General features: G+C 38.4%; 1 protein-coding gene across 1 annotated transcript; it reads right to left on the bottom strand.

Moving 5' to 3' along the window:
• Positions 1-4,878: 4,878 nt before the first annotated feature.
• LOC132510211 (vomeronasal type-1 receptor 4-like) lies at positions 4,879-5,780 on the bottom strand. The gene is given in 2 exon segments (XM_060132010.1): positions 4,879-5,756; positions 5,759-5,780. Coding segments are annotated over 2 exon segments (900 nt in total).
• Positions 5,781-11,867: the final 6,087 nt, after the last annotated feature.

Raw genomic sequence — 11,867 nt, forward strand, 5'->3', positions numbered from 1 at the left:
AAGTGTTTAATGGATTTTGCAGGTCTAATAGAATAGTAAGCATACCAGCAACAATTCTTTTTCAATATTTATGATATATAATATAGCTTTCTACCTTTTTAACATATTATTGAATGCACCACATAAATAATTGAAGAAACATGTTACTCTTCCTTTTTTTGAGAATATTTTGTCAAACATCCATAAAATGGTAGAGCTTGGGTTTCACTCCAGTTTACTTGAACTAGAATTCATCTAAAAAGAACACAGACAAATACACAGACAATCCTACTCAAAGTTTATAGCAGTTTCCATAACTGGGAAGAGCAACAGAAACAATAAAAAAGGATCAGACAATGTTAACATATCGTGCACACAGTTATACATAAAAAGAGCAACTTTGTACATATTTAAAGTGATAGAGTATGTGGAGTCCAAACTACAACACAAATGAATATGTCTACAACAACAGAAACAGACTCACAGACACAGAGAACAGACTTGTGGTTGCCAAGGGGGAGGGTATTTGGGGGAGGGAGTTTGGGATTAGCAGATGCAAACTAGTATATATAGGAAGGATAAACAACAAGGTCCTACTGTATAGCACAGGGAACTGCATTCAATATCCTGTGATAAATCATAATGGAAAAGAATATGAACAAGAATACATATATCTATAAATGAGTCACTTTGCTACACTGCAGAAATTAACACAATATTGTAAATCAACTATACTTCAATAAAATTTAAAAACATAAACGTGACAGAAGAAAATATACATGTCAATGAAATCAAAATTTTTACTTAGATAAATCTTATAAATCTGTGGAGGATAATCTTTGTATTTTAAAAATACACTAGGGTGCAAACATACATAGTGATATAAAATAAATTAGAGCTATTGGTTTAAATCTTTTCATTCCTTTAAGATCTTTATAGTTTGTGCTGAGCTATATATTAGAAATTTGACACCATTAATGTAATATGATGCTTGGAAACTTTCCGGAGAATGCAAAGGAGTGATAAAAAAGAGTATGTCGGCGACATGAGTGTGGAGTATAATGGAAACTGACAAAACCTTGACTGATGAAAAGGCTTGAAGAAAACCTTCACTTAAGGGCTTCCCTGGTGACGCAGTGATTGAGAGTCCGCCTGCCGATGCAGGGGACACGGGTTCGTGCCCTGGTCCGAGAAGATCCCACATGCCGCGGAGCGGCTGGGCTCGTGAGCCATGGCCACTGAGCCTGCGCGTCCAGAGCCTGGGTGTCCAGAGCCTGCGCGTCCAGAGCCTGTGCCCCGTAACGGGAGAGGCCACAACAGTGAGAGGCCTGTGTATCGCAAGAAAAAAAAAAAAAACCTTCACTTACAAAACCCAGTATCTCTAATAAGTAAAGTTGAATTTTTATATTTCAAAGCCAACTGCAAACAAAGAGAAACTAAAAAGAAATGGAGTTTCTACATTAACTGGAATGGTTTATACATTTCCCTCATTAGATCTTTCCAAGACTGTTATTAAGGCTAAAAAAAGTTTGAACTTCATAGTGCAGGAAATTGGCAGAAAGTACCTGAATCAGTGAACCTCAGGTGTAATGGGATAAATTGGTATCAGGTGACTGAAGCACGCAGCGGGACACATTATCACTGCTTAGGTATTTTGGGCAAAAATAAGGAAACCAGAATCTACCAGGGGAAAATATGAGTTTTATGCAAATTCCAATCCATATATACCTCCCTTGTTCCGTATCCCTAACAGTGCATTTAAATAGTAAGTTTTTCTTACAAATAGTCTAATGTTTTCTTCAGAACTTTCTGAGGAATTCTGGACCATTAAAGTCAACCTGTTTATACGTGCATTTCCTTAATCCTGTTCTAAAGAGCTGATGTTGCATCCATATATCAACTAAACACTTCACTCTTCCCTTCTTCACTAAGATCCCCAGATCCAGCCCCACCCCAGTGGGAAGCTTGGCTATCAATGCCTTCCCGTGTTGATCTCTCACAAAGAGCTCTCAGTAGCTGAAAGTCATTAATTCTTGGTGAGAATTCTTCAGGCTCTGCAGGGAGCCTTGATGCAGACACCTGAGAAAAGGCTCTGGGACATGAGGGAGAAATATTCTAAAGCACTGATTTTGACTATAATAAAAGGAAAAAAAATTAAGTAGTTGAAAATGACCACACTAGGTAACATCAGAAGTAGAGAATTAAAGGTTTGTAAGTTCTTAGCCCATGATATTTCAGGAGGAAAAGCAGACACAGCCTCTGATACAGGACTGGATATTTACCTGAGAAACTGCCGTTTCCTCCTTTCTCCTCCTGTGCTGGGTCTGTTTCTCATCAATATTATGTTGAGGAATCACACCAGCATCTTGAGAATATGCCTTCAACGGCGTCAGCACAGCTCCTTCACCTGCTCCCAGCACAGCCACAGGCAGGAGGACCTTGAAATGCTGAAAAAGCCAACCTCTCCTGTCCTTTGTCTCAGGAGAGACTGGGGAACAATCAGCTCCTACAAGGAAAACAAACTGAGGTTTTTCTTTGTTGTCTACATGTCTTCTCTCCTCATAGAGACAACCAAAAATTCTTCTAACACAGAATATGTGGGCTGCACTGACATTCCCCTTCCAACCCCACGTACAGGCGACCCCGCTGCCTCTCCCAGGACTGAAGCGTTGTCTGAACTCTCACAATGTAGCCGGGAGCCGATGTATTTCACCCAGGCATCACCTTAGAATCACCTGGAGCACGTAATAGAAACAACGCTGACGCTCCCACAGCACCAATAGCCAGACGCTGTGGGGAGGGCACAGGTGATGTGATTTATTGATATTGGTCATGTGATCCCGCTGGGACACCATATGAGAATCACTGAGCTAAACGTTTTCTCTGAAGCTTTAAAGTGAATACAAATCTTTTGGGGCTCAGCTCCCCAATCTAAGAAGTTATGAATCAGCAGGTTTGAGGTGAACCCATGAAATGACATGTTTAACAAGTTCTCTGTTGGTGATGTTACTACCTACAAGACCTGTTTTCCATAGCACTGAGCTATAGAGATATCACACACAGCACACCTGAGACCTCTGAGTAGGGTGAGCAATTTGGGGCCGTAACTTCTAGAAGCACTGGCTCTGTCAGCCTGATATCCTGGGGATGGGGCCTTTTTTGTTATGGGCATGGCCCTGTCATAGCCTAGTTCATATGCCCTTGGGGAAGGGGAGGTGAGTGATTGACAGGAATCACATGATGACATTGGGATTGTGTGAGACTTTGCTCTCAGAATTCTCTCAAAAGTTACCCTGAGTCCTTAGGTCCTTTCACCCCCTCCTCTCCCTGGGGCCACATGCATTCACAAAATGATTTGCAGCGACCTCCTATCTGTAGGTGAGAGAGCCTCCGTCTTCAGAGAGGAGGTGCATGAAGGTGTTTACATCACAGCTTTCTTTGAAAATAAACCAAAGGCAGCAATGGAGGATGGATTAAAATGTATGTTGGAAAGGGACAAAAGCCTTTGGAAATGATGTCATAAATGTGTATTTGATGATACACAAAGGAAGTAATGATCAATATTAAGTAATAATGCACATTATAACTGAATTAACAGATGATTTTTTTTGGTGTTTTTGCCCTATTGTATGTGTGTTTCTATGTTCTAAGAATTGTATGGCTATAGTTTGTTCTCTCCCCACTCCTTACATAATACTTATATTTTATCACATCTATAAAGTGCATTAATTGAGATAAAAATAAAACAAGGGAAACATGTCCATTTTCTAAATATTATTTGAGAGCATTAAATATTCTGAAATATCCTATTAAGTGTGCATGCACCCATACCAATGTATTTTTTTTTTAAGTTTAAAGAGTTTTTTTTTTTTTTTTTTTTTTTTTTTGCTGTACGCGGGCCTCTCATTGTTGTGGCTTTTCCGTTGCGGAGCACAGGCTCCAGACGCGCAGGCTCAGCGGCCATGGCTCACGGGCCCAGCCGCTCCGCGGCATGTGGGATCCTCCCAGACTGGGGCACGAACCCACGTCCCCTAGCAACGGCAGGCGGACTCTCAACCACTGCGCCACCAGGGAAGCCCTATGAGCTACTCTTACTGGCAGCCTTGGGATTTGCATCTTGAATTCTTTTACTTGCAAAAATGCCAAATTAGCTTCTGAATATTATAGGGAAAAAATGCCTTTTTACAGATCTCAAATTACATGCAATTTTACCCCAGAAATCACGTATTTTAAAATTTTCAACGCTCACCTGATGTCTTTAAAAAATTAGCAAAAACATGTTTTGTGCTCTCTTTCAGCCACTCTAGATCTTACTGGCCACTTCCAAATGAAAATGTTTAAATGTGCTAATGTGCATTCGTAACATCACATTTCAAATGAATGCAATCTCTTCAAAGATTAAATAGAAGACGTTCATATTTAGGACCCCTCAAATCTTTACTCTCTGAATCTGAAATACCCTTCAGCCTAACACCACACTGTTAACTCTTTTCTGGGATTTTTTTTCTTGAATGACCATCTTGGATGCTGTTTATGTCATGTAGCGTTTCCTACAGTTCCATGCATACTTTATTTCTGGGAAAATTATTATTCCAGATTGATAGTTACATACACAAACACTTCTCCGTAAGTCTCAACTCCTGCTTAATACTGCCTAGACTCTGAAGCTCTCTTACAAGCATTAATAAAATTTCATTTACATAAGTATTTATATGATAATTGCACAATAATGTATTTAAAATTGTATTGCTTCTTTAGGAGCACAAACTAAACTGTTTTGTTTACCACCCTTGTAAGTGACTGTTTAATAATTGTACTTAGGACTCAAAGAGGGATGAATAAACAGCTGAACAAAGTGCAAATACAAGCAATTTACATATGTCTCATAAGATTAGGTGATTATTTAATCTTTATACAAGAAAAGAAGAGCCTGGATACTCTGAGGTCATGACTCATGAGAATATAGGGGCTTACGGTTGGGAAACATGCAGTAATGAGTGCAGCAGAGTTCACCAGCCACCTGCTGCGATTGTTAAAAAGAGCGAAAGAAATGTGAAAGATTGAAGAGAGAGTGTACAAAGACACAGAAGTGCTCACCAGGACAAGGATACTTCGGGTGGCTCTAGATTCAGGGGAGGATCTTGGAGAGATATTGGTTGTATGAACGTATAGCACCCTTTGCTTGTGCCTAGGCAAGATGAAAACCATGGAGCCACTGGACCAGATCATGAGCACCAAACATGAAACACCAGGAAATAACAATAATCCTACATTCAGTAAGACTGTGATTCTGTTACGAATTAAAGCAGAACAGAATCCCAAATCTTTTTTCTTTGTGATGTTTTTGTTACTCCCATTATCTGTCACATACCTAGTAAATATAATATTTATCAACATGCGCAGAATCCAGCAGAGGAAAATAGAGGATTCAACTTTCACTTTAAGCTGTGCCCACCTGGAGTTCCTGGGACTGATGTTGATGGTCTGGCGGACAATCAAGAGGCAGATGTTGCCAATGGACACATACCTGGCCTCTCTGTGAATACAGTAAACAACTTTGCGTTCAATATCATTGAGAAAATGTTTCCACCCAAACGCTCCCATTGTCCTTGGGATTCCGGTAGAGAGCATGACCAAGGAGTTGGCTATAAGCAGACGCTCAACAATCAGGTCTGTGAATCTTAGGCTGTATCCAGTGAAGTGACAGAAGAGATAATGGTAAAGAAGAGAGAAATTTCCCAGGATTCCAAGTATATTCTGGGATAGGAAGATCATTTTATTGCAAAATCTCTGGTAGCCATCCTGTCAGTTCTCTGTGAATGATATTTCCCTTCTGAGCTAGAGTTTCCTAAACAGAAAGATGAGGCATATGTTACATGTGTCATATCAACTGAAATCCAGTCTTCTCAACTTATTATTAGTTTCCACTGAGATAGTTACCTTAATGTTTTTCTTTTAATAAGAGGTTTCCAAGATTTTAATATATAAATTTTAAAGAGCTTTCATATGTCATATGATATCACATATGTGGAATCTAAAAAAAAAAATGGTACAAATGAACCTATTTACAAAACTGAAATTGAGTCACAGATGTAGAAAACAAACTTATGGTTACCAAGGGGGAAAGGGGGGAAGGATAAATTGGGAGATTGGGATTGACATATACGTATTACTATATATAAAACAGATAACTAATAAAACTTACTGTATAGTACAGGGAACTATACTCAATACTCTGTAATGACCTATATGGGCAAAGAATCTTAAAAAGAGTGGATATATGTATATGTATAACTGATTCACTTTGCTGTACAGCATAAACTAACACAACATTGTAAATCAACTATACTCAAATAAAAAAATTAAAAATTAATTTAAAATGAAAATAAAATAAAAGCAGAGAAAATCTGAAAAAAAAAAAAAAAGAGCTCTACTGATGAGTGAATCACTGCTGTGAAGGTCATACATGTACTTGGTAACTTCTTTATTTTTCCCAAACCTGTGAGAAGGAACTACTATTACTTTTATTCTCAAGAAGAGGAGAACTTAGATACAGAGAAATTAAGTGATTGGACTAAATTTACACCATAGTTATAGGCAGGAGAGGACTTAAACTTGACTTGTCTGATAAAAAACTTAGGGGCCTTCCCTGGTGGCGCAGTGGTTGAGAGTCCGCCTGCCAATGCAGGGGACATGGGTTCGCGCCCCGGTCCGGGAAGATCCCACATGCCGCGGAGCGGCTGGGCCCGTGAGCCATGTCCGGAGCCTGTGCTCCGCAACGCGAGAGGCCACAACGGTGAGAGGCCCGCATACAGCAAAAAAAAAAAAAAAAAAAAAAAAAAACTTAGCACGTTTAATCACTATGACATACCGACAAATCCAGGTAGCTGTGTTCTCCTAATAGTTTAAATATATATTTAGCTGCTTTGATAATGTGTCATAATATTTTAAGTCAGTGGTCATTTATTTTATAATTTTAGTTGTAACAAGTTTCCATTATGTGTAAAAATGTATTTCATAGACAAATAACAATTGTTCATAAAGATTTAGAGATATTAACCAAATGTAAATTCTGGGATTTTTAAATACTACAGAAAGCTGCCACACGGCCAAGTTGGATTTAATAAATACAAGAGTGGCTCAGCGTCAGGACCACAATAGACAGTGTCTCTCGCTTTTGTACCTGAACAAAAGGGAATACCACCAAACACAGGAATTATCGAACATCATACTGTGCCGTAAAGTAGTGGATATGAATCACTAGTGTGTAAAATAATTGCTAGTGTGGAACAATTTTTAATAATTTCTGATCATGTATTCATGAATATATTAATTCATGAGTAAAAGTATTAACAAGAAAGGTAGATTGTCTTATATTTTAACCTTTAAGAAAGTATGCAAAATGGAATCTCTAATGTGTAAAACTGTGCTTTTTATTAAGTTGGAATTAGACATTTTTAATCGATAGGAGAACATTTTTAAATAAGTGAAAGTATCACGATATATTTGTGTCTGACTGCGGCTATCTGAGACTCATCATAAATTTACATTTTTCTTATGTACTGATTCCTTTTCTTCAATAGGGAAAACAGACTCATCAAATTAAACAGACCAAAGACATTTTCAGGAGGTAACAATTACGGTCTCCATTAAGTACTTCGTATACCCAGAGTTAGAGCAAACAGTTTTATACCAGGAACTGCCATTTCGAGTCACCATTTCTGCACAGGCCTAAATGACTTGTAGATTCATCTTACTCTTTATGATAAGCAGAAGGGGTTATAGGCACACATATCTGCAGTAATCCTGAAAATTTAATATATGGTTTCAGTAAACGAGGCTGAACTTCAGACTGCGTTCAAAACTATGGTTCTTCAGAAAATTAAAAGTCAAGCTGCATTATCACTTCGATTCAATGCTGGGAATCAAGGTCATTGTGGATTACACTAAATCATACTCTATAAATTAGGAGCCATTATGGATTGACGTTGGATCTATAATCCTGATCTCTCTTTACTAGTCCAGCTCAAGTCTCAGAATCATTCCATCTTTCTGTGTGGCTTTGGCGCTGGACTAGATTTGAACCCTGAAGAATTCCTCTTTCTGAGATAATCACTTACCCCTGTTCCTGATACTGGCAGACTCTCCCTCTCAGACTGAAATAGAAAATTGTAACACGACTTCTTTCAGTTCCCAGGATGCTGTGCAATGCAGTGTGATGGTTTGAAAACCAGCACCTGTGTTACATGGGGGGCAGTCAGACCCCTAGATATGGGTTTACGTTTCTGTGACCTCCCCTCCCCTCAGAACTGCATTTATCTTTTCACTTTTAGCTGCAGTGCGAAAGCAGGCTCAAGAGGGTATGTGTGAAAAACTTAATTAACTTTTTAAAAGCTGTTAATTACCATTAACGCTACAATCAACTTGTCATTCCCAAGGAGACCATTGTAGTGCTTTGAGAAGCTTTTTCTTTTATATGATCTGGGGAGGCAGACAGGTTCTCATACGGAATGAGCAGGAAATACTGAGTTGACTGGTGAGAGTCTGGCAATGAAGCTCTTGTATCTTGCTGACTTCTCTGCTGCCCTGAGAAATTTTTCTACCCAACAGTGAGTTCTTTCCTAATCTTCAGACCCGCAAGCACCAGCATCAGTTAAGTATGAGCAGAGAAAAAGAACCAAAGTGCCTGAGAATTTCCAAGCCCTATAAGTAAAAGGAAGGCCATGATGACAATTTATATTATAAATTATTGCATATATTTGTCCAACTCAATGCCAATGAATTTGGAAGTCTAAGTGGTGATAAAGATGCTTTCTAGTAAAATGTATTTTGCCAATATGGACCCATTCTCAAGTAGTCTAAATAGAAAAATATACATAGAAATATATAAATCTATAAGCCTTTCCCCCCCAAAAAGCACCTCAATAGTAAGTTTTAACAGATGCTACTATTTAACTGTCACATAAGTCATTGCTACTTGCTCAGTTCAAGAATGTTGAATGGTTACTACCATCCTCTACAACATTTTTTCCCTGCATTTTCAGCAAAATTGATTGCTTTTGTAAATAAATAAATATAAAATGTGAGTTCAACTAATCCTTTTATCTGCATACAAATCTACATTTTTTTTCTGGGTTTACTGTTCAAACCCTCCCAATTTCCAAGCCAGAAATAAGAGCAATAAGCTAGACTTCCCCAGTAACTACTACATCTATATACACACACACACAGAGAATTTACGTTCATTTGTTATTGCTATAAAATCAGAGTGACTAAGATTGTTGTGGTCTGATAAAAGAAGAGGGATAAGCATGAGATGGAGGCTTGGAATGTTAGTAGGTTGATTAGTAGTAAACCTACTAGTAGGTTTACACTCTCTTCTCCATCTTCCAAGTCTGTGTTGCTCTTTTTAATAATCCCAGTTGGTTACCAGTGAACATCTCTGCGTTCATTGCTGCATGTTTCCCAACTGTCAGTCCCTTTCTTCTCACAAGCCATAACATCAATGTAATACAGGCTCTGCTTTGCCTGTGTAAGGAATGCAAAAGCTCCTGATCTTATCAGAAAGAGATAAAGTTATGTTTTTGTACCATGTTCACTTGTGTATTCACTCATCCTCACGGAGCTGTAAGTGAAATTATGGAAGTCACATCACAAGGAAATGGTGCACAAGACATAAAATTCTGCCCCATAATAAACGATGAAAAGTAGTAGCAACTGTAAATGAAACATTATGTAATTATTATGTAATTACTTATACAATTGAATTGTATTAATGTTTTTAGTGGAGTAGTTGAGTCAATGAAATTTTTAAAAAGCAGAAACAAAAAAACAGTAGAGCCTGACACAATCTGGATGTCCTGAAGATGTCTTTGAGTGTGTAACTTTCAATTTCACATAATGAATTTATCCAGAAGTTAACTAAACATGGAATTTCTGGAAAAGTTCCATGAAAATAAAGAATAGCATGTAGGATGGTCATTAAGAAACTGAAGAGAAAAATGTTCTCAGGGAGTAATGAGGTACCATGGGGTGAAGATGGAATGGAAATCAGTTTCAGAGAGTAGGTATATTGGGAGCCAAGTTATGAAATTTGTATGTTACATCGTTATAAAGATGGTGCTCATGTGAAGTATAATGATATATAGGAAGACAGCATATTTAATTTTTTTTTTCATGTAGCAATGGCCAGATTAAATGGAGTGGGGAAAAAGAGAGTATAAAGATGTTTTGGACAATTTAAAAAAAAGAAAAAAAAACCCATGAGGTGAGTGAGACAATTTAAAAAGACATGATGTTTGGGATAAGATGGCACGGGTTTTGGCATCTGTAGAAGATAGATTTTTCTGTATAGTGTGAGGACGCCAGCTGACCGTATTGGAAAGAAAGCGATTTGAAGGAGTACTCTCATGTCAATTACATGAGGAATTAAGTGGAGGTTTTTACTAAACACACACAGTGGAGGAATAGTTATTTGGGGAAGAAAGTTATGAATCCTTTTTGTTTCTGTGGAGTTGATGGCAGGTGGATTTCTGCAGGAGCAAAACAGTTGTCTCAAGTATAGGAAATATTTTAATATAGCTATCTCTGTAAAGTATTAAAGATACAATCAATTGAAAAACAAAGAATGAGTTTGAAATAATGGATATTGAAATGTTGAACCTTGTGGCCTGGAAATAGAGAAATACAAATTTTTAGCTGAGAAGAGGCACTTTGAAATATTTACCACATATTAGACCATAAACATACACACACACACACACACACACAATTATGTTAGATTATGTTTGTTATTCATCAAGTAATAGTACTGGGAAATTGTACCTTAATAAATGTTGTAATAGTACCATTTAATTATACTGATGACCTACTGTAAAGTCTATTATATGGTCATGTTGTGTTTTTAATAGGTTAAAAAGCCATGACATATATATTTTTCTTTTTTTTTTTTTTCTGTACTTGGGCCTCTCACTGTTGTGGCCTCTCCCGTTGCAGAGCACAGGCTCCGGACGCGCAGGCTCAGCGGCCATGGCTCACGGGTCCAGCCGCTCCGCGGCACATGGGATCCTTCTGGACCGGGGCATGAACCCATGTCCCCTGCATCGACAGGCGGACTCTCAACCACTGCGCCACCAGGGAAGCCCTAAAATAAAATAATTAAAAAATATATATATTTGATGAGATTATGGCTGAAAAATTCCTGACCCTGAAGAAAGAAACAGATATCCAGGTACAAGAACCACAGCGAGTCCCAAGCAAGATGAACCCAAAGAGACTCACACCAAGGCTGAGAGAATGGCTTTGGAGGTGATATGCTCTTACAAGAGCATAAATTGCTCTTAAATTGAGAATCCCATGAATTAGAATACAGTTACACGCCCTATAATGGGAAGGCTCACACAAGCATAGTGCCTCCTATTTACCAAATGATTGCACAGGAAGGTCCCTGTGAGCCTCACAGTACTCAACTGAGATCTGCAGGGCAGGTGCCACCTCAGAGGGGCAATCTGAGACTCACAAAGTTAAACAACTTGTCAGGACCCAGAAGTTCTGCCACAAAGCTCAACTAGTAATCCTCATACTACACCAGAACTATCTTTATACTCCTATTCTTGTTCATGCTGTACAAAATTAAAAGAATTTCCCCAACTGTCACTACTGGAAGTGCGTGTGTTTTATTTCAGGAACTATGACATTCACCAGTATGCCCATAAAATTCTCTTAAAAGCACTAGGAACGCCTGGACCCCGCTCAGAGTTTTTGTGCAGAGACATACGGTATTAGAGAACCGTATTAGAAGACACATTCCATCCAAAAGGTAAGACCTGTGCTTGTGCATCTTTCTCCATGGTCAGGCTCTTGAGAAGCCCTGCCTTGAACAACCAAGC

This window comes from Lagenorhynchus albirostris, chromosome 19, assembly GCF_949774975.1.
Source record: "Lagenorhynchus albirostris chromosome 19, mLagAlb1.1, whole genome shotgun sequence".
Taxonomy (NCBI): domain Eukaryota; kingdom Metazoa; phylum Chordata; class Mammalia; order Artiodactyla; family Delphinidae; genus Lagenorhynchus; species Lagenorhynchus albirostris.